Below are 26151 nucleotides of genomic sequence, written 5' to 3'. Positions count from 1 at the left end.
AAATAATCAAGCCCCCCCTCCACCCCAAAGTTATAACATTACTGTGGAGAGCATCTCATACTAAGTATATACAAATGACTTAATTTCCTTACTGCAGTCATATGTAGAAATATAAAATAGGATGACATACTCCCCAGTATTCAGCACCAGATACTGAGTATTTTGATGCAAAAACCCATACTGTTTTAAAATGGATCCTCTAACAGGGGCACAGAATGTGGCATGTTGACATTAGCTTCATTAGATCTGTTCTGTTATATCCTTTCCCCAATGAGAGCTATTGGAGTAACATGTCTAGCATATACTACACTGACTGTAAAATGCTGTATTTTCCAAAGGTATACGTCCCATGTAACACTGCTAAACAGACAAGCAGAGGCTCTATACAATTAACACTTCTGAAATCTGTCCGAAAGTCAGCATACGAATAAATCCAGTGACTTGTGGAAGGTCAACACAGGAGTCAGCATACAACACACAGGACGTTCAAGATGGGTATGTTACCTTATCCCCTTTTGGCCCAGGACTTCCAGAAGCTCCTCTTTCTCCTGGCATTCCCTGTAAACCAGGCAGTCCTGTGCCTCCAGGGGCACCAGGGGGACCAGGAGGACCCTAAAAAGGGACAGAAATCATTAGTAAGGACAAAAAAAAAGAACATGAATCTGAATGCTTCGCATAGCAAGGGGAAAGCAAGAAGGTCTGTGGGTACCTTGGCACCTTCAGAGCCAGCAGGACCTGGCCCACCTCTTGCTCCTGGAGGCCCTGGAGGACCTTGTGCACCGCGTTCACCTGGGATTCCATTTTCACCCTGTAACAAAGAAAGATGTTATCCTTTGTTGTCAGGTTCATATTATGTTAATTCATTCATGTAATTATAGAAGTGAAGCTGTATGATTTACCTTAGGGCCTGGGAATCCAGGTCCTCCAATATCACCTTTTGGCCCCTGTTTGAAACAAAGTAAATCCAACTTAGCCATGAGCTTCAGTTAATGAATCCATGTTGTGGATGTCGCCCTGTTTCTCCCACCTTCAATTCCCATTAGCAGACTTCTCTGCACTGCAGAATGCTGACAGCTGTCTGATTTCAGCAGTGTGATCTGAGAAGACCTCTGCATCATTTCTTTTCTTATTTTTTAATTATTTTGTGTGCGTCTGGGAAAAAAAACTAAAAAAAAAAAACCTAAAAAAAAAAAAGGGGAAACACCACTTACTGGCTCTCCAGGCTTTCCATTTTCTCCAGCTGGTCCTGGTCCCCCAGGCAAACCCTGTAAGGAAGAGCAATATCACCATTTAAGTCTATGTCACAATGTCACATAAGCAAACTGTGCATTTTCCTCCCTAGCACCCACTGATACCAATCCTTTACAAAGGAGGAGGAGTCAATTTGATAGCTAGAGGTTTAATGCAGCTCAACCCACCGAGCCTGCTGTCTGGTTTGCAATTCTGAACCATTGAGCAAAGGATTCTGTCAATTAATTAATCTGTTTTACTTCAAAACGCAACGCTAATAACATGAATCCTAATGACTTCTTTTTAAAGAACGCAGTTGAGAACACACAGCACCTGCAGGCCAGGTGAACCCGATGGTCCTGGTTCTCCTCTGTCCCCAGCAGGACCCTGAAATCAAACCAAAGATGAAAAAAATGAAATTGCTTATAGTTAGAGATATTCTCAAGTAATTCCACACCACCTCTAACCTACACCTCCTTATCTTGAGCTGAAGAAGCCACTGTGCAATTTTAAGGCTAATATATCTTGGTATTTGCTCTTTTCACTCTAACCATCCGATTAATTCAGCAGAAATATTTACCTCACAGGAATACTTGCCCTTAGTCTTAAATTGCTAGCTCTGATCAACTTCAAAAGGGAGTACTAATACATCTCCATTAGAAAAGCCATTACATCCCCCTGGCAGCAGTGAATTGACTTCTCATTTTGACTTGCACTGGGTATATCTACCTCAGGTTTCTCCTAACCTTTTTTCTCCTAAAGCTTTGAGTATTAGCGTATGAAAAAACGGGCAAGGGCTCTAGTGTTTCTAGTCTTTGTCCTCATAAAAGGTGATTTCTTTAGAACATACAAGTATGCTTTCCCTAAAATTGCAGTCTGTCTAGGCAGCAGACAACCTTGGCAACAGTGGATAAGTGACTCTTACAGGTGTCCCACACTTACAGCAGGTCCAGGTGGACCAGGGAGGCCAACGTCACCATTCTTCCCAGCAGGACCCTGTAGCAAGACAAACATGGCTGAGGTTATGGGTTGATACAATTTTTATAATATCAGCCAAGTTATTCGCTGTTAATGTTTTTACTATATTATTAAAAATAAATTATGAGTAAAACTTACAGGAGTTCCAGGTGGTCCACCAGGGCCTCTTTCTCCATTCTTACCTGGCGCACCCTTACAGAAGAGAAAGATCACATGTTAAATACCTGTTCTTGTCCAGGTACAATAACTTAACTGTAGCATCAAACCTCCCATGAAGCACTGTAATTTTACCATGTGACTGCTCAAGCATAAACACAGGACAAATAGAAAAAGCCCACTAACCTCATTTCCTTTTGGACCAGGGAAACCCATTACACCAGGCTGACCACGTGGGCCTGCTGGGCCAGGTGGGCCAGAACGGCCAGGTTCACCCTGATTACCCTGGGATAGACAGAAAAGAAATGAAGACATCACATCAGTTAAGTGAAATAAAAGCACATCTATGAATCATTAAAGAGCAGGCTAAAGATGCTTCAATTCAAGATTTCAAGTGTATTTTACATTTCAACCATGCTTTTATATATGCTGTATTTCAAGTAACAGAAAAATAACATCTACAGAAAGCTCTTACAAAGCAGCAGCACCTGAACTGCTCCTGTAAATTGAAACTAATGAGAGAAAATTAATCTGACTATGATAACAATGTACAGAATAGACACTGTAGGATCACAGGATGTAGGACAGCGGGCAGACTGGCATAAAATACATGCAGCCTACGTACTGGAGGGCCAGGCTTCCCATCGCTTCCAGGACTTCCTGGAATCCCAGGCAAACCCTGCAAATGAAGAAAAAACCAATCGTGTTATTCTTCAGCTTAAAGAAACATAAATTCAGTTTACAATACATAAATATGAAAAAACCACCATATTTTTTAAAAATTCTTGGTTTTAATTTCTTTAAAATCCTTTCATTAAGGAGAAAAATTTGAAAAAGCTAGCAAATTACTTTGCCAGGAGTTAACATCGTTCTCTTACACTTACTGTAAGTGACCAAATCAGACATTAAACAAAATACACAGGAACAGTATTTCCATTATATGAGATTAAAACTAATTTCAGAAGTTAAAAAAACAATTTTCACTGTCTTGTACTTCAACAAAATTCATATAATGTCCTTAGTTCATGTTTTACATTTAGAAATGCAATTATTTGTTCTATTTTAAATAGTTACTTTCAATTTCCAATAAAATCTTCTGCAGCTCTGAAGGGCCTGCATTTAGGTTCAAATTTGTTGACAGCATTTGCTAATTCTTAGCACAGTTCACACAGTATCATTACATTCTGCACACAAATTATTTTCTAGTACTACGAAAATCCAACCAATTACATTTTCATTAGTTTGCATTAACTACAACTACACAATGTATAAAGAACTAAATATTAAACTATATTTAAACAGTCAAAATAATTTACCATGCAACTTAAACAATTTTTAAAATTTAATTCTACTTTAATACTGAATATATTTAAGACACACAGAAAGTAATACCTCCTATTTATTTACATGGAAAATACAACAGAAGAAGAGCACAAAAATACTGTTCAATAGAGCAAGTTCTTGGCTACAAAAATCTGTTTTCCACTATAGTCACCATTACCAGCTGTGCATTCCTGCCAGGGGTGAACAAGAGCCAGCATACAGTGTTCTTGTAAAAATCTGCACCAGCAGAGGTGATCCACTGTCACTACTGCTGAAACTCACCACCCACCACCTCTCTGCCCTCACAATCCCTTTTTAGTCTCCATAAAGGTTCAGCATGAATATAAATAGGCGCAGTCTTTTCTGCAAGGAGAAATTCAGTAACACATCTTCCAATTCAGATGCTGAAATGTGACAGAAAGTCCAGTGATAGCAGAAGAGTAGCACAATCCTAGGCTACAGCAAATGAGAACAAGCCCAAATGCAGCAGCTATGGATACAGAAACGAAGAGAAACTGCTTACCCTTAGAAAACCTCAGGTACGCAGGGAACTCCAGGGAGATGCCCTCGCCTCCACTGCCAACCCTTACATAATACCAGGGAAGGGGTGGATTCTGGCCCTTCCCCTTGCAGTCACTCAGATGGATGGCTGAGATGGACCTGAGCTTCCTTGGGTTGGCCCTGCCTTCCCACGAGGTGCTCATTCGCTGCTTCAGGCCACAACTGAGCTTTTTTGCTACAGATTGCCATTTTGTCAGACTGCCCCTCTGCTGCCATCCATTGCACAGTGACAAAACATAATGTTGATGGCATGGCAGTAGAGGTTAAACCTTCCTGCCGATATCACATCTGCCTCTGACACCACAGATCAAATTAACAAAACGTAAAGCATTACTTTCGGATCAACCTTCATAAATATATTTAATAAAAAATTTAATTATCTATTAAATATTAAAATATATTTTATAACAAATTTAGAAACCTATTAAAACAAAAATACATGATATTCACATTAAAGCCATAACTGGTAACAGTGCATGTTGTACTCTGAGAGCTGTGGAGCACTTTTAGCTTTGTATAAACTGCATGCTTTCACACACAACCTATTGTTTCTGAATGCTCCAACTTATTGTACCTTGATCTATTATGCTATGAACCTACATACTAAATTTGAAGGATGTAATAACATTGCTAGGGTTCTTTCCTAGTTTTGCTTTCTTCATCAGCTTCAATGAAGCACCTCTAATAGAATTTGTTTTATTATTTTCTGCAGACATTCTGTCTTACCCTCATTCCTGGAAGACCTGGGCCTCCATCTTGTCCACGGTCTCCTGCAGGTCCACTTGGGCCAGGGGGACCGGGGCTGCCACGTTCACCTGCAGGACCCTAAAAAGAGACATTAAAATTTATGGCAAGAAAACGAGTATTGTATTCAATCTGAAAGTGTCAATTCAAATTAACATGGATTCCACAAAAGTCTGGGATGGATTTATAGGACAACTTGTACCTTTTCACCTGGAAGTCCATTGCTACCGGGTAAGCCACGGAAACCAGGCGAGCCCTGCCAAATAAATGAATCAAATATGCATCTCCAACAATATCAATGAGGCAGCGGAAAATACTTTTTTGAAACTATGCACCCTTAAACTCTCAGAAAACTAATGAATAAAATATACTGAAATCACATTTCTCTTTGATAAGAACACGAGAACAGTAATTTTTGCCTGGATAGAACCTAATAGATCGTGATCGTGATCATACGATTTTAGATTATAAGATGGTGATCATACTGTTGTTGACATTATCCACTTTTAAGGCACATCAACAATAAAGATGATGACATAAACACGTATCCTGAATGTAGAAGACTTAGCATTGATTTAACTTTTCACAGATAATTTTTTGTCAATATTCCTTATTTTAAAACTTTGAAAAATTGCATGTAAGTTAATTTTTTTTTCCAATCCCTGTGTGCTTCTCACAGATCATAGTTGATTTTCAGAACGAAGCTGCAGATATGACTTCCACATTACTTCCTCAATATAAAAAAAAACTAAAAAACAAAATGAAATTATTTCAGCCAGAGATAGAACCAAGCTCTGCAGCTCAGATTAGGTACTCAATAAGAACTCTCCCAAGTTTCGTACCCAACCTCACGTGTTGAATTTGGTGAGAACTAATAAGGAGCCAAGTTCTTCATCCAGAGTTGGTTACTACCATACAAACTCAAGATGTACACAGTGCGCATGGTCATCTACAGTGGTTTACCCTCTCTCCAGGTGTTCCAGGGACACCGTTCTGGCCAGGTTCACCATTTGCACCTCTTTTGCCTTCCTCACCAGGAGGTCCAGGAGCACCTGGGGTGCCATTTTCACCCTGGCAAAAACAAAAGCCACCAGCAAACTTAGACATCTCAAAAAAAAAACCAACAAAAAACTCATGTTTTTTGCGTGTGGAACAATTCAGAGTTGAGACTTCCTTGGAAGAAGCCTCTGAAGGCATTACACAATCACTTACACGCTCGCCTTTTGGGCCTGGATCTCCTTTAGCACCATTCTTACCAGGTTCACCCTGAACAGAAGAAAATCTCATTACTGACCGCAGCACGTTTTCATTCCGGAGCTATGATAAAATGCTAAAATGCTAAGAGATACACATTATATATTTCAAAATAGTCACTATTCTTATTATCTTAATTACTTATTGCAACACAATTAGTATATCAGTCAGACCTGAAAGTTAAATGTACAGGACTCTTTACAAATCCATTAAAAAAACAACGCAATCTGGATCATCACTGACAATAATTTTATGTCTGTTTCTGAGCCAGCGTAGACACTGACATAACTTCCACTTGAAGTCCCTAAGCATTTTTCTAGGAACTATGAATGGTGTAAAGCTGTCAGGAGAGAGAGTATTGAGGTAAACTATGTTCACCACATTACTTTGTACAACTGTTGTAATGGACACTAGTGACTCACCGGAGTGCCTTTTGCACCAGGGTTTCCACTAGTACCAGGAGGACCAGGAAGACCACGGCCTCCTGGAAGACCAGGAGCACCAGGAATTCCAGAAGGTCCCTGTAGAGAGCCAAAAAGGGATCGGGATTAACAGAGCTCAGAATTGCTGGATTGTGCCCAGTCCAAAAGTGATCCTCATTAACGCAGTGCAGCAAAATACACTGATGTGAAAAGTACCCACCATTTCACCTTTGTTGCCGGGGCTACCAGCTCTTCCAGGAGGACCCTGGAAAAGAGAATTATGTAAATATTTGATGCTGCTAACCTATCATGCTTAAACCAAAGGAGTCCTTGGGCTTTGTGAAGATTCTGGGCCCATGCCTCCTAGTCCTCCTTTGATGTTTCCATACCTGAGGCCCAGGGGGCCCAGCATGACCTTGAGGACCAGGTTCTCCTCTCTCACCAGGACTGCCACTAGCACCAGCAGGGCCAGGAGGACCAGCTTCACCCTAAGAAAAAACAGCCACAGTGAAAATGAATGAATTTTCCCTGAGTCATGACTAAATCTTCATGGCTTCTTTCTCTTCTTTGCACGATTTAAGAAAAACTACCATGTCACCTGAGTGCAAGAGCCAGATCAATTCAGCTAGCAAAAGCTGAGGCTCATGGTCCCAGTACATTCCAATAAATGCATGCTGCATTGCTCCTTTGAGTCTCTCCCATAAGGCTGCAAAAAGCAGTAGATCTAACAATGGATTGCATGTTAGAGTGGGTGTTTTTGAAGATTAGCTCATGCTGCATATGAAAACACATAGGTTCTACGTTTGTCAACAGTGCAACAGGAGCCAGAAAAAGGAGTGCCCATAAAATGAAGATGTATGGTGACAGCTGTTCAACTGGAAAAAGGACAAAATCTGATGTTAGCGCATATATTTAGCTAAATACCTTAAAACCCGGAGAGCCTGGAAATCCTGCAGTTCCAGGGGGACCCGGAGGACCCTTAAAAAGTGAAAGAAATACTATTAATACAAGAAGTAAAAAGCCATATGGATAGAACTACTCCAAAGTTTAAAAAAGATGTCTGATTATGACATTATTCTCTGAATAATGAAACACCTGGCAAAATAACCGAAACAAATCATGTTGTAGAAGATGAACCTTGGCTAGACCTAAAACATCACACCTATATGTCACTTCCCCTGACTTCCATGCTCAGCAGAATTTGTGTTATAAGATAAAAAACCACATAAATTCATCATGACAGACATTAAGTTATAAAATGCATTAAAATTTGTATTAAGAAAAGAGACGTAAGAAAAAGAAGTCAATGCAAGTGTTACACATACATAGGGGCACGCTGAGGTTTTGTCATGAAGATGAAAAAAACTTTTGCACACTTCAGCTAAATATTGCCTTTGATAAGACTGCTCATTTTTTTTCTGCATAGAGAACTACAGTTCTATCCATCTGCATGTTCCCTGAGTAGAATGCGTCTCCAGATATATGCATTTTCTGATATAAAGTGTTAGAAGTCTCCTATTTTTGCTGTAGGCTTCAAGTATCTTGACTAACACTTGAAGAACACGAACAGTTGAATTCAAACTGTAAGTCTTACAGGTGGGCCTGATGCTCCTGGGGCTCCATCTTTGCCACTGGCACCCTATGGAAAGAACAAAGGTATGAGCATTTGCTTGGAAGCAGAACCCATCTTCTAGTCCCACTGCTCACAAAGCATCTTTTTGTGTTTGTACTATCCTCCTCAGTTTACCAAAAATCCAAGGATTCTCCAGGTGAGACATTCCAGAATAACCATTAACTAAATATTACGGAAGGAATATTTATCGCTTCACGTGCCTTGCACTGTAATAATACGACAGGAAAATAGATACTTAAGAGATTTCTTAATGAAATGACAGTCACAAGCATCACCCGTGTAGCCAGTTTTTAAAGTTGAATATGTAAAAATCACAATACTGGTTAATTCTAGTTCACATTAAACGCTAAAATTTCACTCCAGAAGCCTACAGAATGTGATATCTCAGCAGGTGTGATTGAAAGCCCACTGCTTTAAATCACTGAGACGTGATAGACTAGGTCTGCCACTGAGGATATGCAGATGTTGTAAGAACACACTGCTTGTTATTACAAGTTAGTAGAGCTTTGTTAATTTTGTCAAATGCTATCAATTGTGATTTCTTTCAGGACACTGAATATACCTCCTAACCTTGGTGTGAATGCAGCTTTTACCTTCTTCCTGCAAGGAAGTTCTGAGATTACGTTTTTTTCTCTCCTGCTCTTTCCTTCCACTCCACCTCCCTGTTCTTATTGGATGAACCTAAGCTTTTGTTGAAACACTAAGCTTCCCCACAAAATGAATCTACTCAGTTAAAAAAGGAAATAATAACATTGCCCACAAGTTGTAAGTCAAAAATGTGTCATGCTTACTGTCATCTTCAGCTGGAGACTAATATGTTTCCATACGTGATTTTACAGATGCTATGTAGTTATCCAATCCCTTACAATACAGCTATTTTAAAATAAATCCATGAACAGGGAATTCCCAAAATACTGAAATAAAATGTGCTGCTCGTTGATAAGATCAACAGCCACAATTAATTACTTACAGGGCCACCGGGATTTCCAGGTCTTCCTCTTTCACCAGTTGGACCTCTTGGTCCCTAAAAAACATGAGAAAACGAGTCTGCCACACAGCTTCCTGAATACATAGGGTCTACCATTTCTTTTCTTTGCAGAGCTCAGTATTGGCAATACATGTAGTAGGGTAATTAAAATAAAAATGAGTTAATCTGTTAAGAAAAAAGCATCACTGGCACTTCCATTTACATGCTACACGATAAAAATATTTACCGGTTGGCCTGGTGATCCGTTTGCTCCAGGCTGACCAGCTTCACCCTGTGGTGTAAAGAAAACACCGAACAATTACAGAATGAACCGTGGTGAGAATGTTTATTGGTTTATTGAAGAGGAAGAGACATGGAATTAAGACAATCCAATTCTCTGTGTCTGACCACGTGGTGCTGAGTGTCCACAGCATACACTGATGTCTGTGAAATGTGAGATGCCTAAAAAAGTGCCAGAACAAAATATCTAAACAGAAAACAAATAATTGGGAAGATCTGGTAATTTATTATTATACAATAAAGTCAAATGATCTGAGCACGTCCTCTGATTTTTGAATCATGCCTCTTTCACAGCTAGAAAGTCAGTGCAATATATGGTTTACGAAGTCCAACTCTTATCAGCATGATTCTCATCCTTTTCATGGAAAGGTTCGATAAATTTCAATACTTGCTTTCTGTAAGAGCATAACATGCAAAGCATAGCTACATAACAAGTAATGGAGAACAGTAATGTACAAAAAAAATTACTAGCTATTTTACCTTTGGACCAGGAGCACCACTGTCACCTCTAGCACCATCTTTTCCATCAAAACCCTGTGGGAAAGGAAAACCAGATCTGTGAACAGTATTCAAGTACGTTGTTTCTTATGATTATTGTTAATCTGAAAAGAACTGAAAACGCCTTTGAAAAACAGCAAAATATTTTACATGTTCTTATAGAATTGGAGTAGCAAATACAGATTTTATTTTTTAAGAAAATACTATGTGAGAAAACTAGAGTGACAGAGTATCTCTGTGTACATGGAATAAATTGTGGGCTCCAGATTACACTGCTGAGAGCTCACCCTCAGTCTCATTTCAGCTGGTTTTCCTACCATCGCACAGATCAAATACTGATATTAAAAGAGAGGTTTAAATACATTTTACTGACTGTATATTATAACAGACATAGAATAAAAGCTAAATGTAGTTGTTATTTCATTAGCATAACAGGTGCAAGCTGACTGCTTAAAGCAGACAATAGAAACAATTTCTAAAATGAATTTATAGCTCTAATTGCTTACTCTTTATTTTTGAGGTACAAACAAAAAGTAGAAGTGACGAAAAGAAGAGCCTTTACGTACCTTCTTGAACTTTGGTTGATTTTATGTACATTTATATTATTTTCCTTCTTATTTAAAGCTATAACATCATAAAATTAAAGAAGGGTGATGGGGATGGAATCACGAAACAGTTGTTTATACGATAGCTACAAATCTAAATCAATCTTTCATTTTTATCAGTACAGTTCATACTATATAATGTTTACTTATTTTGGCACTGCAATTGCTTTTACAACAATTATTTTTCAACTGCATATTGTCTTACACTTTATACAATCTATTATGAAAAAACTGTTATCACAGTAAGTTAACAAGTTGGCTGACAAATACTGCTTTCTAGCCACTCACTTTAACAGTGTAGCCTACATTGCCACTGTTGGTCACTCAGTGTTCTTTTTTCAAAACATTAATTCTGTTTAATAATACTTGTACTACGTGGTGCATAATCACTTAGATTTACCACGTCATATACGTATCTTCATAATACTGAAACACTTTCAGGTAGAGTTGGATCTCAGTGTAAGTGCTGTGCAGATGGAGGAAACAACTTTTGCCTGTGCAATTTTATAACTTTACTGGCACTGTTGCATCTGCCCATGATAACAGAAGATTTTACATAATGGAGCCTATTTTTTAAAAAAGAATGCTATCAGCTACCAGAAAATTTTCTGAAGGAAAGTTCAGAAACCTCCACACTGCTATTTCCATTAGGTAAGAGCAGACGTTTTTCTGTAATGCATGCTTTAACATGTCATTTTGCACAGGGCACTGCAACTGAAGTAAATTGATATAAATTGCAGTAATTGAGATCAAATTAAACAGTCTGTATCACGGAAGGTCAGATTACATTATCCAGAAATTAGCCTTTAATTTTATCTCTTCAATGGCAGTTGAAGAATCACAAAAGTGCAACACCATAACTGAGATTATTTAGTCTGGAGAAGAGGAGGCTCAGTGGTGACCTTATCCATCCCTACAAATACCTGAACAAAGCTTCTGGTGAGGTGGGAGTCAGCTTCCTCTCCCAAGTAACTAATGATAGAACTAGAAGGAATGGCCTTAAGATGCACCAGGGGAGATTCAGGTTGAACATTAAGCAATACTTCTCCAAAAGAATGATCCAGCACTGGAGGTGCCCAGGAGGTGGGGAAGTCACAGCCCTTGAAGGTGTTCAAGAAATATTCAGATGCTACACTGAGAGACATGGTTTAGTGGGAACTACTGGTGATAGGTAGACGGTTGAATTGGATGATAGTGGAGATCGACTCCAACTTTGGTGGTTTTATGATTCTACAGCTCAGATTGAGCAACAGACTCCATGGCTCATGTAGATCATTAGATTTCAATATAGCCAGAATAGTCAGTACTTACTCGTGCACCTTTCATTCCAGGCATCCCAGGCATTCCAGGGTGCCCTTTGTGACCCTAAACACACAAACACAGAAAGATGAGCAATTTACATGCTTACTGTACAAAGGGCGCAAACCATCACTCATTATGTGTCACGTTCATTAGTATTAGAGTAACATAAATTGAGAAAACAAATCCTGTCATTAGATAACTGCTTGTTGTGGATTTTTCATACCGGTAATCCAGGAATTCCACGGTCTCCATTCCTTCCTGGTCTTCCTGGTTCTCCCTATAGAAAAAAGGGAATTTTTGACTTCTTTGCTATTGTTTCAGTTACTGACAAAGAACTGGTTCTGGTAGATCAAGATGAGTGGAAACAAGCAGAAGAAACCAGATTAAGACAGTGGGAAAATTACACCAGGGTAAATGTCTTCTGAAAAAACACTGGCAGAATTAACACAATTTTTACGAAGATATTGATTGACAAGTAATAAATTTAAATCCATCCCTTAAGAATAAGTGGAATCGCCACAGATAAACTTGTTTTTCATGGTGAAACATTCAAAACGAACACAAACTACTCGATTGCCTCTTTGTACTCTAACTATGTGGGACATCCAGCTGTGAGTCAAAAGATGGCTTTAAAACCTTAACTTGCAAAGCAAGACTTGTAGGGAGTAGGTAACACCTTTATCATCCTCTCATTTTTGTAACTGCTAATCGAATTATTTTGCAGCTGATGAAAAATAATTTATGGTTAGAAGCTTTTACGTTCATTTGTTTATTTTTCCCTTAATTGCATTGCCTGCTAAAGTTGAAACTTCCTTGGAAGGAACAAATACGTCCTGTAAGACAAACAGCTTCTTACAGTCATGGTGTCCAACCAACAAACTGGCAAGTTAAAGATTCTTAAATGCAACGCTGTCTGTGCGCTCTTCTATTTTTCTATTTGATGAACTCCTGCTTTTCCCATTCCTGAATCTATAAATATTATGATTAATAGTGAACTTACATCTTTTCCTGGTGGACCGGCTGGGCCTATCATTCCAGCAGGGCCAGGAGGACCCTGAAGAAAAATAATGAATATTAAGTATAATGTAATAATGTAATTTCAAATTAAAAATGCTTTAGTTGCCATAAAACATTTGCGCATTTGACACAGACAATAGTAAACAGATAGGGTGAACTGTCAGATTACAACCCACTTCAGCGATGACACAGAGATGCATGCTTGTAAGATCATGCCTTTGACAAATATCCTGGTAAGTAAAGTATACATACAGAAGGGCCAGGTTGTCCCGGTTCTCCAGGGGGACCTTGGTATCCATTAGAGCCCTATAATGCAGCAAAAGGCAGTTAATACATGAACAATTCCATGCACTGTGCTATGGTGCTACTGTATTTTATGATGATCTCATAACCAATCAGAATACACCTCTATGAAAACAGAATTAAAACTACATCTCTAAAACCTCAAAACCTTTGTGTGTTCACTGAGCACGCACTCAGATTTCTATTTCCCTTTATCTCCTGTGACATTTCTGTGGGAACAAACATTTGGGAATTCTGCAATGGCTCATAGGCAGCAATATCTTTTAAGGGCAAAATCCAGCCCTGGGGATGACACCCCACAGAATTGCTGTAAACCCAGGGCACTCATGGACTCCAGCACAGTATAAAACCCTCAGTTACTGAGTCTCTCCACTGAGATAGTAGAGCCCCCAAAATAAGAGGTGACATCTATCTGTAAAATTCTTCAGCTTAGTGTCTTAACAGTCAAAATTCTATCTAGCATTTCTGACAGAAAAAAGGATAGGCTCAGATAAAAAAGTCAGACATTAATGAAAACATTAATATTACTTACAGGGGGACCTGCATGACCAGGCGGACCAGGTGGGCCACTGGGGCCAGGGGGTCCTGGAAAGCCACTCTATATTGCAGATTAAAAAACAGTCATTATATCAGTGTAATACAGATAGAAAGCTTAGTGCAGCTGCAATATCACCAACAACTATGAAACAAATTTTACATATGAATGATTATTAGTACTGAGAAAAATCCACTGTGACATGCACCTGGTGCAGTAAGTGAACTCAGTTTAAGATGCTAGGACTTAATGAATTAAGGTTCTTGTCGTTTGTCAACAAAGCATGTACTTCTGCCATTGGGTTCTTTCCTGAACACAACAGTGTGAAGTCATAAAGCATACATGCTACCTGGACTAATCAAAGGACTCAGGAAGAAATTTCTGTGTACATAAAGAATAACTAAAATCAGTAGCACTGTTCCTCATTTAATGGGTAAAAAATGAATTAAATGAGTAAAAAAGCAAGGAAAATCAAAATTTGAGAAAAATGTTAATTCTTCTACCTTTAGCAGTAACAACTACAGAATCATTTAAAATTGTAAACAGAAAAATTGGAAAATTGTCACAGTGGTTTACTGCAGCTATTAGTGGTTCTTTAATATAAAAAAAAAAAAAACACTTTTGCTATATTTAATTTTTTATATATTTGATAGAGCCAAAGAAAATGAATTACAGGAATTACATGAGAAACTGTGCTGCTATACAGCAATATATGCTACAGTTTAATGTAGTACACAGCATGTTTTGCAGAATATTATTAAACGCTGTCAGAAAAGGTCATGTAATACAGATGTTTTGGGAAATTTGTTTTCGTAATACAAGATTAACGGTATAGTTCTAGCACAGCAGTATATATAATAGAGTATGTTACTATACTGGACATATATAACTTAATGTTCTTTCACATTTCTTGTCTTTTGTCTAAAGATGAGAATCACTAATAGCTGCTATTTTCTACGTCAAAAAGTGTACCAAGTGGCAGAGTAGTCAGTGTAGACTGGGTTGCTGTCAGTATAAGAATACAATGGGCAGTCCCTCTTTTAACTGCTGCAAAACTTTTAGCACAAACTAAGCCTGGATTCAACATGGACTGGAATCATGAACTCAGCAGGTGCATTCTACTGGTCAGACATCTGCCTACAAACAAACAGATGTTATACTTTTTCAGGGTACACACTGGAGAGATAAACTCAATATTAGGAATGGCATTTGCTCACTACCGGTGTCTCCAGACTGCGAATAAATGACTGGATTTTCATTAGGATGTGTTCTAAGGTAAAGGGTCAAAACAGTACATGGCAGCTATATGAGCAAGTACAGAGAAACGGAAGTGTGAAATACAAAAATCAGTCCACATGCAGTAGAAGGACACTGGAAAGACAGGAACAGAGATGTTCTGAGTGACTGATAAAAAACCAGGCACCGTATTGACAGAAGTCAATACTACAGCTGTTGTTTTTAATTTTATTATGCTTCCAGATTATTTCAGTTTGGATATTAGAGTTAACAAGAAGAATCTATGTAATGTTAATGATAAATGTTGCTTAGTTTCAGTGACTTCAGTCACACCTGCCTAGCACTGCTCTGCTACTGAATTTGCAGTCATATATTGCATGATCACAAAAATATAGAATTGAGGGGGTTGGAAGATAGGTATCATTGAGTCCAGTCTCTCCTAAAGCAGTTATCCAACAGTAGGTAACACAGATGGATTTTCATTACGTCCAGAGAAGGAGAATCTACAGCCTCTCTGGGCAACCTAGTCCAGTTCTCTATCACCTTCACTGTCACCCTCACATATACTGCATGATGCAATATAAAAGAACAGGTGACAAATACACACACACACACACACACACCCCTCTGGTTGAAAATACTCTAGCATGACCAATTAAGTAAATATTTAATTGTATTTATGAATTTAACTTAAATCAAAACAAGATGTCACTAAGCTTCTTGAGGAAAAATACCTTATTAGAGAGAAGTAACTATGTTTGTTAACTGAAGGGTAACCCTGTTATCAGCCTGGTTCAGTACACCCCATTTGAAGACCGTAAGTTACCAAAAGTAGATGATACGATAAGCTGTAGGAAAAACTGTAATGAGCTGAAAAAAAATGAACAAACAAACAAATGCAAACACGAAAGACTTAATAGACCAGTGTATGAATGATCACATTGGCAAATGAATGAGCTAAAAAATAAACAGGTGAAATGAAAGGTATGAAAACAATGAACTACTGTCCAGGACAAACAGCTGCCAGAATTAAGCAACATTTATTTCACTGGATGATCTGATGGAACCCTGAAAAACAATAAATTTGCTTGGGACTGTTTGGACACGTTGCAACACGTGGTACCAAACATGGCTATGCAGCATGAGGTTAGAAATCAAAATTACTCTTAAATGAAGCAGCAGCTCACTCCAAAGAATAGCAATTAACTACATCCATCACATAACAGGTTGCCTGAATCAAGAAAGATACTTTCAGATGTCAGTATGATATCACTGCTGTAAGAATGCACCATGTCACTAGTGTTGAGTATCTGAAACTCCTAGCGTCTAAAAGAAAAGTCGTGAGTTTCAACTTTTGCCATCTACTTTTATGTTGGAAACAAAGCAACCCAAGCTTTAGCTCACTAAGAAAAAAAAAAAAAGCTTTGAAAAGCTTGGGTCAGGCCTAGCAGGAAGGTACAGTACACAGTCTGAGTAGCTGTGGGTAAAAAAATTCATAATCATAAAATGAGAATGTAAAAAGCTTTGACTCCTGAGACGAAAGGAGATTATAGCAGGGCTTTATTTACTTGTTATCAAGTTAATGTAAGTTTTGGAAATGTGAGCACGTATGGAAAAATCAGACTGAGTAAAGACAAGATGCTGTTGAATTAATAAAGGAAGTCTTAGCACAGTAGAAAAGGTTAAAATGCAGTGGAGACTGGGGAAAGCTGTCATGAGAAGAATACCAAGCAAATAAATGACAATGAGGATACGCAGAGAAAAAAGATAAATGCTGGGCTAGCATAAGAAAATGAATCACAAAGACGTTAGAAAGCAGAAGGTGAGACAAGGAAAAAAAGAAAAAAACAAGGCAAAGAAAAAAAAAACCACAGTAGATAATCTCTAACTACTTTCTAGAATCATAATGACAAGAAATCTGCACACATTACACTTGTAGGCAACAATTAAATTTAAACTTAATTTGTTAAATTATAATCAGGATACACAGACATCCAAGGCATAATCTACAAGCAAGTTTTTTTGTGTGTTTTTTTTTTGTTTTTTTGTTTTTTTTTCTAAATCACAGGACAGAGAAAAAGTTGATCATCTTACAATGGCCTGGGGAGGATAACCCATGCCAACTGAGCCAGCCTTCACATCATAGGAGTCATACTGTGGAGAGAAACTCTGTAAAAGAAATAGAGAAAAACAGAAAAGAAAAAAAAAAAAAAAAAAAAAAATGTTTGCAAGTGTATAATCAATGAATGTAAAGATCTTATAATTACAAAATAAGCAAGACAGTTTGGCAAAGTTTGGCAAAGCATGATATAACAACAAATAGACAATGGATACAATGCTCAACCCACATCCTGGGCTCAATGCAAAACTCCAGAGAAGAGACCTCCAAAAGAGATCCTTTCCCACTGGCAGTCAGCTCTCAAAAGGCTCTAGGAGAGATGGAGCCAGGTTCCACCCCTTCCAGAAGCACAGGTGAATTGCCTTCACCTGTGCTCCTGTGGCTGACTCATTGCTCGCCTCAGGTGATCAACCAGAGGTTCAGGCCGCGATTCAGCAGTTCTCATACAGCTACAAGTCAAGCATTTTCATATGTTCGTATGGTAAATGAATAGAATTAACTCATTTATATATATTATTTAGTATCATCCATAAGACTAGCCCAGCTAGTACCTTTTTTGGTCATGGAAACATCAGCTTCCTATGCTGTGAGCGTACACTGTTTGTCCTGACAACTGGGCATCACCTGAACCCCAAAACTGTCATTGTCTCCTCTTTTCATTCTCCATTACCTCTCTTCCATCTCTAACTCCCCTCACCCCCAATTTTTCTTTCTTGGACTTAGTTGTCTCCCAAGAAAGTTGATGAAATATTTTATTTTGCACAGTCCAACAGTTTATTATCAAAATACCTTTTATCTGTGGCTAAATCATGAGTCATTTTAAGGCATTCTGTAGCAAAAAAATCTCATGCCTGCGTATAAGCCTATTCCTCTCTGAGTCTCAAAGAAATTTTTTTACCTCTTGACTGGGAATTTACACATCTCCAAAAATGAAATGTTACATATTTTTTTCATAGAGCCATTTTCCATCTTTTCCTTTCTTCCTTTCCACTTTGATAATTCATAAACAGCCCTCACTTTTGAGGCCAGGCAGTATAGCCTCAATGCTTCGGACAATTTGTCTTAAAACCAATGAAGTTCAGTTGAAATTATGAAGACATGAACACATGTCTTGTAGGGCTTTGTGACAGCAGACAGCATCTCTGACATGCCCACTTACATAAAATATTAATGAATTTTGCAATCAGTTTTTAAAGAAAAGCCTACATAAGCCTTTTATTTGACGCTGATTTTGTTCCTCAGATGTTGGGGAACTTAGTTGAATAATATGGCATTAATGCAGATAAGTGGTTGAAAAGAAAAGAGTGAATATAAGCAATGTTCTGTCGATGATCCAAACCACCTAGGACTGAGCATTTCCACTGGCCTGGTGAAGAAGGATCCTCTGCTACCGGTATCAGTCACTGCACTCGGTTTCAACACCACTGGAATGGGAAACTAGTTCAGTTAGATACTAGATATTGTCTTGTATCTGCATGTGCCAGGCCCAAAGTGCTGGCTCTCTTGTTGTGTTATTGTGATGTCCACTGAGGGTGGTTAGCTAACCACCTGTACATCTCTCCACTGCCCAGTCCTTATCACACAATTGCTTTCAGAATGAAAAAGGAAAATAAAAGGCATCTTTCCTTAGATTTTGGCTCACCTGTGAACAGGAAGAATATATGGAAGCTATGAAACTGTGGAAGCCTATATTCAAAAGGAACAACTGTTTTATCATAAATTTGTAACAGTTTTGCACTTTGCATCTTGTAAAGCTGGCCTTGCTCGATTGCTTGGGAAACAATGAGACCTCTTCTCTAAGTGCTAACTGTGAATCAACAACTTAACAAATTCAGCTGCACAGGATCTGCAGTTTGAATTCCCAATGATGCAGCACAAACCACTTAGAGTACAACAAAGAACACTGCCACATTCTGAAAAAAGTTAAGATGAAGAAAATGTTTAATTCAATTTAAATACATTGCTGAGCACAGCTACCAAGGCTACTTGTGCCTAAAAATCATTGCTAATTCCCTTGAGGATGGATTTTTAGATATCCAAAGCTGAAACAATACTAAAATGTCTTCATGATTCAGCTAATGCTGGTAGTATTCATGCTATGCCGGGGTCACAGGGTTTTGGGCTGTTACCCCACTAAGATCTGAGGAGTTCTTTTGCTATGTCTGCTGTTCAAAACAGAATTTAAGGTTTGGTGGGCCAAAAATAAAGAGGCAACGTAACAAATAGCAACCAAAATGGCACTCCTCTGCAAACAGAGGACCTGAGTTTCAGTTTAGTTGCCTGGGGATGTTTCCTTTTTAAACATGCACTGAGCAAAATAAAGGAAAGTAAGAGAGATCCCTAGTCTTTAAGCTTGAGGGAACATACTTTCTCCAGCAAACTAATCAGATATTTCTGAGTCATTTAAGACCATCATCAGGTATGGCACCAGATGTTTTTAAAAACAAGATAAAACTGAAATTTAACTGCACTTCAGCCAAGTCTTACAGGAAAAAAATAAATAAAAATCCCAAACGCTGTTACTCAACTGAGTTTTTCAAAGGGACAAATTACAGACAGATGCCTCTGAAAGCATCGTATGTGTGAAGGTACAATGAATAGGTTCTTCACTGTTTTGCAAATCACTCCCCTATGTATTTTTTAAAACAAAACCAAAGGGACAATACTGTGATTCACATGTTACAGGATGTCTCCTATTGCCAATTCACCATAAGCCTTGTGGGTGAAACGAAGCATCCAATGACATATTGCTATTAACTATATTGTGTGCAAAGTTTCTCCAGGACATGGCCACCTTTCAGTCGTGGGCTCCTTGTAACACTGTGTGCTGATTTACCTGCCTGACGGTTTTCTGAGGACTGGAAAAGGCTGAAAGACACCCAAGATTTACTGCCACCCCACTCATTCTTTATTCACCTCTGGAAATCATTGCCAGCCTAACAGAGCCTGGCTTTGGCTAAAGGTTGGATGTTGCTTCTGAGCAACAAAGTAAAAGCTGATCACAGTGATTACTTACACCTCCGCTGATGCTGGGACATGACTGGCAGATACCAGGGGGACCGGGAGCTCCGGGACTCCCTGGCTGTCCTGGGGGCCCAGGGGCACCAGTTCTGCCCGGAGATCCAGGAGAGCCCTGCCAAGACACAAACATAGCACGTACAGACATTAAAGCTTGCCTCAGAGTGCAAGGGCACTGTGGGACAAACACTTTGATTCATAGCAAAGCACATGCAACTGGGGTGGGAAGCTTCCTCTATGAAGCATAACTAGTTGCACACCTGATCATTCAAGAAATAGACAGTAGGCAAAATGATGAAAAAATTACTAGCAGGTAGAGCCTCACTGCAACCTAAGTTTGATCAAGCACATTAGAAATATTAAACTAGTCAATTCCTGAATGTGAAATTAACACTGCAAGTTGAATCCAGATTTTTTTTTACTGGGAAAAAATAAAACAATAACAAGTAATACAGTTTGAAGTAAGTTCTCTCTCTTTTTCTCCAATCTGAATTATTTGTGTTGAAGCTAAAGAAATTACTTCAAAGTAACTTTAAGGCAGATCTGAAGACAGTGCAGACATCAAGTAAAACTGGTTATTTCAGCAGTCCGAATGGGATTTATAGCATTGTAAGAACTGGCTTTTTATTTTGTTAGTTTTCTTGAGAAAAAAAAACAAACAACCCTTTACTTACTGGGTCTCCCTTGGGGCCCTGCGCATACGGAAGCTAGAGAAAAAAAAGGAACATTAATTAAATTAAGAAAGAAAGCCAAAGTCAAACTGAAAACTGAATATACGTATATGAAACAAGATGAAAAGATATTTAAATATTGGAATATAGATTTATCAAGCACATTTTGTTTACTCTTGCTCAGTATATTTAGAAGCCGAGTTTTTTTGTTTGGTTGGTTGGTTTTTTTTGTCAGCCTTTCATCTACATTTTTATGGTGCATTCATAAAGTGTGTGTACCTGCTCCAGGTAAAAACCTGGCACTAATGAAATCAGCAGAGTTTTGCCACTAAGTCTACAAGGGACAGTTTTCTTATATTCCTGTCAATCCACTAAAAAGGCATGTTAATAAATATAATGATGTAGCTATTTTTAACTTTCTTTGAGACCTAATCTCCCGGATTACCTATTTTTTTTCAGTTAATGATTAATTTATAGATTAATATCTGGATTCTTAATTCATATTTTAGAACAGTTTTTTTTTACTAATTCAGCTGATAGAGACAGCAAGGGTTATTCAGCTGAAACTGCCTCCGATTTTTCAAGGTGGATTTTCCCTATCCATTACCCAAGGTCAGCAGGATAGCTTCCAGTGGGCTGACCAAACTCTCGTAAAGTGAAGACTGAAGAAAGTAGCCCACGTGCTCTTTGTTATCAGGAATGACAGAACTGATTCAACAGGGTTTGAACCTGCTTGGGGATTTCAGTCCTGAAATAAAAAATCCTGCACTCCAGCAGCTGACCAGAAAGCAGGTCCTAGACTCAAGGGAGAGGAAGCCGTGCTTGAATGTCCATCACGCTTGTATGGACTCCTTTGCACCATTGCAACCCGCTCAGTGAAGTAGCTCAGGGAATTCTGGAAGATGTACAAATGCACTACCATAATGCTAGCAGCACTAGGAGACAGGTTTATATGTGACATTTCATGTTTAAAAAGATACACTATTTTTAGAACTGTAGTAGTGCATCTTCTGTCTCCTTCTTCTGCTTACACAACTCTTTCAGCCTCTTCTTTTTCTCTCACAAACACGTATGTCTCCCCTCTCTCCGACGCATGGACACAAATGCAGAAGATGACTGTATGACAATCTGTATGTCTTATTCATGCTGAAAGTAGGAATACTGAAATACTGACAGATCATTCAGCCAAAACTTGGAAGCAATGCAAATCTCAGAAGTCTGTCCCAATGAAATACCCACATAAGAATCTTTATGAGTCTGTAGAAATAGACATGCTTCAACTTTTTTTAATACTTTTTTTTTTTTGATCTCATGGATCATAACATGAACAATGAAATGTTCAGACGAGCTTTGAGTATTTCTACAAGGCAGACCTCTGTATAGCTAGCTTAAGCTAACAGTTTAGGCAGGAGAGCTGGCATGCACTAATTACAATGCATTCAGTCAAGCAATAATCCTGTAAAAGTAAATTTACTATATGATAATATTGAATTGAGATGATAAGAAACGCAGGCTTGCACCATGCTGTGAAAAGTGTGTGGGCATTATATATACCTTGAGCACCATGTCAACAAACAAGCTATTTCCTTTATTCTTATGCAAAAAAAGAAAAATTTAATAGCTGATCATCGCCTTCTGTCCCATTATTTTTATCTCTGCCTTTTGGTGATGTAAAAGTGGGCTGAAGGACTTCATGCTTCTAGCTGTACAGTCCAAGGGACTAACAAGTATTTTATTATCTGCTACTACTCCTCTCCTGGAACACAGACATAGTGAAGTATTCTTGAATTTACCAAAACAGAGAGAAAACAGAGTAAGTTCAGGCTGCTTTTCATATGTTTTGTTAAAATTTGCCCATTCTAAGTATTTGCCAGTAGTCAGAAAGTGACACACTCTTTATTTAAAAGAAAATCAATCAAAGTTGGCAACACCCAAGTAATCATATTGAGAACTTACTTTTGTAGGCTGTGGTGTTGTCTGCGGGCAAACTGGACAGCATTCTCCGAAGGGGATCTCTGGGTTGGGACAGTCTAACTCCTGGTCATCACAGATGATGTCATCACAGAGAACAGATCCAGAGTCGCACACACAGATTTGGCATGGCTCTGGTTTCCAAACATCCCTGTCAGCATACTCCTGCCCGAGATGGGTACATCCTCCTAGGGCTATTGGAAAGAAAGACAGTGTTGAGTACTATTTCAAGCGTGTTTTCTAAATCAAAGAGGCATAAGACGAAAGCTTTCAGATAGCCTGTTTTGTTTTCTTGTGCAATATAGTTTATCTGTGTGTGGTAAAAGGCTAAAAGCTTCTCTTCACGCACTGTGAGGATCTGTTACATTAATTGCAAAGTCTCTTCTGAATCTATGAATAGACATCAGCAGAAACCTCCTGGAGCGGAGCCAAAGCCTAATTAAATCTGTAATAATATTTCGAGTAATATCAGTGTCAGTGTTATTGTTATATAATTAGCAACTGAATTGTCTGCTGCAGATAAAAAGCAAACGTTCCAAATCTCTCAGATGAGTGTATCACTGGCATCACTGTGCCAACATGAGCACTTACACAAGGATGCAGAATAATGGGTCTGTCTAGCATGAGCTTTCATTGCTAGCATCTTGCATCAATAGAGAGCATCAAGTGTTTTTGAAATGGTTTTTGAAAGCTGACATATGCAATAGATCTATAAGAACACTCACATTAATGGTTTGCCACATACCTGTCATCTGGACTGAATCACAGAATCACAGAACGCCCAGGATTGGAAGGGATCTCAAGGATCGTGAATCTCCAACCCCCCTGCCACATGCAGGGCCACCAACCTCCCCATTTCATGCTAGACCAGGCTGCCCAGGGCCCCATCCAACCTGGTCTTGAATACCTCCAAGGACGGGGCATCCACAACCTCTCTGGGCAGCCTGTTCCAGCACCTCACTACTCTCTCTGTAGAGAGCTGCCCCCTGACGTCCAACCTAAATCTCCCCTCCCCCAACTTAAAACCATTACCCCTTGTCCTGCAAGGATGTTCCCTCAACTGCTCAAATGCCACAAGTCTTTGCATTTTTGGATCTGTAATATTAATGTCTTTGCAAATTCCTTTCAACAGCTGTTCTATTGATCAAATCTGTTGTAATTAATTTGAAGAGATTGATGACAAGCAGCATTAAGCTGTGGGTTCGTATATTCTTAAAGAAACCAAATCCAGAAAGCCTCATCATTTAATAATGCAATATAAAAATACACAAAGTTATCTAAGTTCCTTCTAAGTTCTGTAGAAATATCAGAAGTCTCAGACTACAAATACAGGTATCAGTGAATGCTTTGATAAACAGAAATTCTTTCCATGAATAATTCAAAATAACTTCGCAAACACAAAATGATGGAGCAATTGCTATTTGTGTATGTGTGTGAAGCTATGGCATTATAAAAAGTCGTCTTACTACATATAGTTCTTCAAAAAGAAAAAAAAATAAAAATGCCAGAACACATAATTCAGAGCTCTAACATTAAAATTACCTCTGGCTCCACATGAAAAATTCTGAATGCCATCAAGTTGATGTAATGGAACAAGACTGAGTCCAAAACTATATTGCAGCCCACCAGCATTAGTTATGCAGCCCCTTTTCTTTTCTCACATACAGCCCCTTTCATTTTTCCACTACCGCTTTAGCACACTGGTCCAATTTTCTCTTTATTCTGTTTTTCCTTCTCTTTGCTTTTCTTGGACTCTATTTCTATACCCATACCCATGCTCTGTGGCAGGCATCCACTTCTACATGCTTCCTTGTTTCTCACGCTTTTTTTACTTCTCTTTTTCCCCATTTTATCTTCTCAGGTCCATAATATATAACCTCCCTTCTCATCTTCCCTTCATCCTCCTGTCAGGTACCTGAACAGTCTGCTTACTTTTCTGCCCTGTATTCAACTGAGATTATTTTCCGAGTCAGATCATGCATCTGACTCAGCTCTTTTTCTTGGCCCCGTTGAAGTGACTTTCCCCTTTGTGTCACCCATGAAGTTCTCCTCCTCCTCTTCCTCTGCTGAGCTTTCAGAGGAAGGCAATAGGGCAGACAACCAAGACCTCTTGGCTGGCTGAGAGGCGTATATCTGATTTCCTACACACAGAGTCACGGCATCAGAAGACACCGCCTGGCAGCCACTGCATCTGATAAGTACAGCAATTATGTCACAGTAGAATCTTGACATCTTCAGTCTTTTAGGCTAGATTTAGTTTCAAAAAAATTGCTTGGTTTCGCAGCTGTCACCCTGCATAAACGTGTCAGTAGGTCTCGCATAAATAAACCAATTATCTCCTTGAGTATTGCCCATGTCTGTCTACTAAACATTTTCCCTTGTCTACAAAACGAGCAATTCCCTGTAGACATTTAGTGAAAAATAAACTTGACAATACTAAGGAGAAATGCTTTCTGATAAACAAGAAAGCTGAAAAGTACTTTACAAATGGGAAGAGAGCATTATGAATGAAGTCTTCTCTATGGTCTAACAGCTCCTGAAAAAAAATGAATTATAATGAACCAGAAGCAGAGTAAGTCAGTGCATGAGTGAGTGACTCACTGTGTACAAGAAGACCCAGAAGGCAATGTACTGTATGAGGCTGAATACATTCAAAGCTACTGGGGACCCTAGACCTTGCTGAGGAAGGAAGGAGCTGGATAGGTGTGGATCCACTTAGCAGACTCTATTTACCTCTGCAGGTTAAAAAGTCCTTCTCATTTACAAACATCACAAAAAAGGGAAGAGATCTATTTTGTTTAGTTTAGGGTAAAATAAAATTTTGCACAGGATTGTTAAATAAAAATGCCATTACATATATCTAAAAAACCATAATGTTATAGTGTGTGCATGTAACACACAATTAAATCACTAACCTAACTGTACAGGAGAATGGAAATAAAGCAAATTTCACTACTTTTGCAAGGCTGCCATTCAATTATTCTGCAGTAGATGGCATCGTTCAACAGGACAGAGAGGAAAAAAGCTTAAATCTGTATATAATGACATTCACATTTGCCTCTAACTTTCTGGACGTTGTTAAATGAATTAAGAAATAAGCTAGCAGAGTTGCAATGAGAATCTTTGTGGCCTTTGGCAGAATGAAAGTATTAAATAGGTTTCCAAAGGAAACTTACATCTGGGAAGACTTAGTCTGTTCAAGACACCCCCTCTGAGCTCAGATGTAGATCTGTGTGTCAGCATATTATGACATAATGCATTTTGCATCGCTCATAAAGATTAAACATTAGCTCCAAAATGCTTTGGAA

The 26151-nt window shown here is 38.6% G+C and overlaps 1 protein-coding gene across 1 annotated transcript in view; it reads right to left on the bottom strand.

The window, feature by feature from the left end:
* Positions 1–26151, bottom strand: part of COL3A1 (collagen type III alpha 1 chain) — a 51546-nt gene that overhangs the window by 12292 nt on the left and 13103 nt on the right. Inside the window, exons 2-31 of the mRNA XM_042822137.1 lie at positions 22829–23037; positions 20876–20908; positions 20200–20316; positions 17159–17233; positions 13826–13891; positions 13243–13296; positions 12974–13027; positions 12197–12250; positions 11983–12036; positions 10049–10102; positions 9516–9560; positions 9272–9325; positions 8263–8307; positions 7593–7646; positions 7058–7156; positions 6889–6933; positions 6669–6767; positions 6205–6258; positions 5956–6063; positions 5195–5248; positions 4975–5073; positions 2990–3043; positions 2551–2649; positions 2347–2400; positions 2173–2226; positions 1564–1617; positions 1212–1265; positions 900–944; positions 710–808; positions 505–612 (exon numbers count right to left, since the gene is read on the bottom strand). Coding sequence (XP_042678071.1) covers positions 505–612; positions 710–808; positions 900–944; positions 1212–1265; positions 1564–1617; positions 2173–2226; positions 2347–2400; positions 2551–2649; positions 2990–3043; positions 4975–5073; positions 5195–5248; positions 5956–6063; positions 6205–6258; positions 6669–6767; positions 6889–6933; positions 7058–7156; positions 7593–7646; positions 8263–8307; positions 9272–9325; positions 9516–9560; positions 10049–10102; positions 11983–12036; positions 12197–12250; positions 12974–13027; positions 13243–13296; positions 13826–13891; positions 17159–17233; positions 20200–20316; positions 20876–20908; positions 22829–23037 — 2147 coding nt within the window. The remainder of the gene's footprint in view (positions 1–504; positions 613–709; positions 809–899; positions 945–1211; positions 1266–1563; positions 1618–2172; positions 2227–2346; positions 2401–2550; positions 2650–2989; positions 3044–4974; positions 5074–5194; positions 5249–5955; positions 6064–6204; positions 6259–6668; positions 6768–6888; positions 6934–7057; positions 7157–7592; positions 7647–8262; positions 8308–9271; positions 9326–9515; positions 9561–10048; positions 10103–11982; positions 12037–12196; positions 12251–12973; positions 13028–13242; positions 13297–13825; positions 13892–17158; positions 17234–20199; positions 20317–20875; positions 20909–22828; positions 23038–26151) is intronic.

This window comes from Centrocercus urophasianus, unplaced genomic scaffold, assembly GCF_019232065.1.
Source record: "Centrocercus urophasianus isolate 14NV4802_14NV808 unplaced genomic scaffold, USGS_Curo_1.0 seq_20, whole genome shotgun sequence".
NCBI classification, from domain to species: Eukaryota; Metazoa; Chordata; class Aves; order Galliformes; family Phasianidae; genus Centrocercus; species Centrocercus urophasianus.
This window is presented reverse-complemented; position numbering and strand designations above follow the sequence as displayed.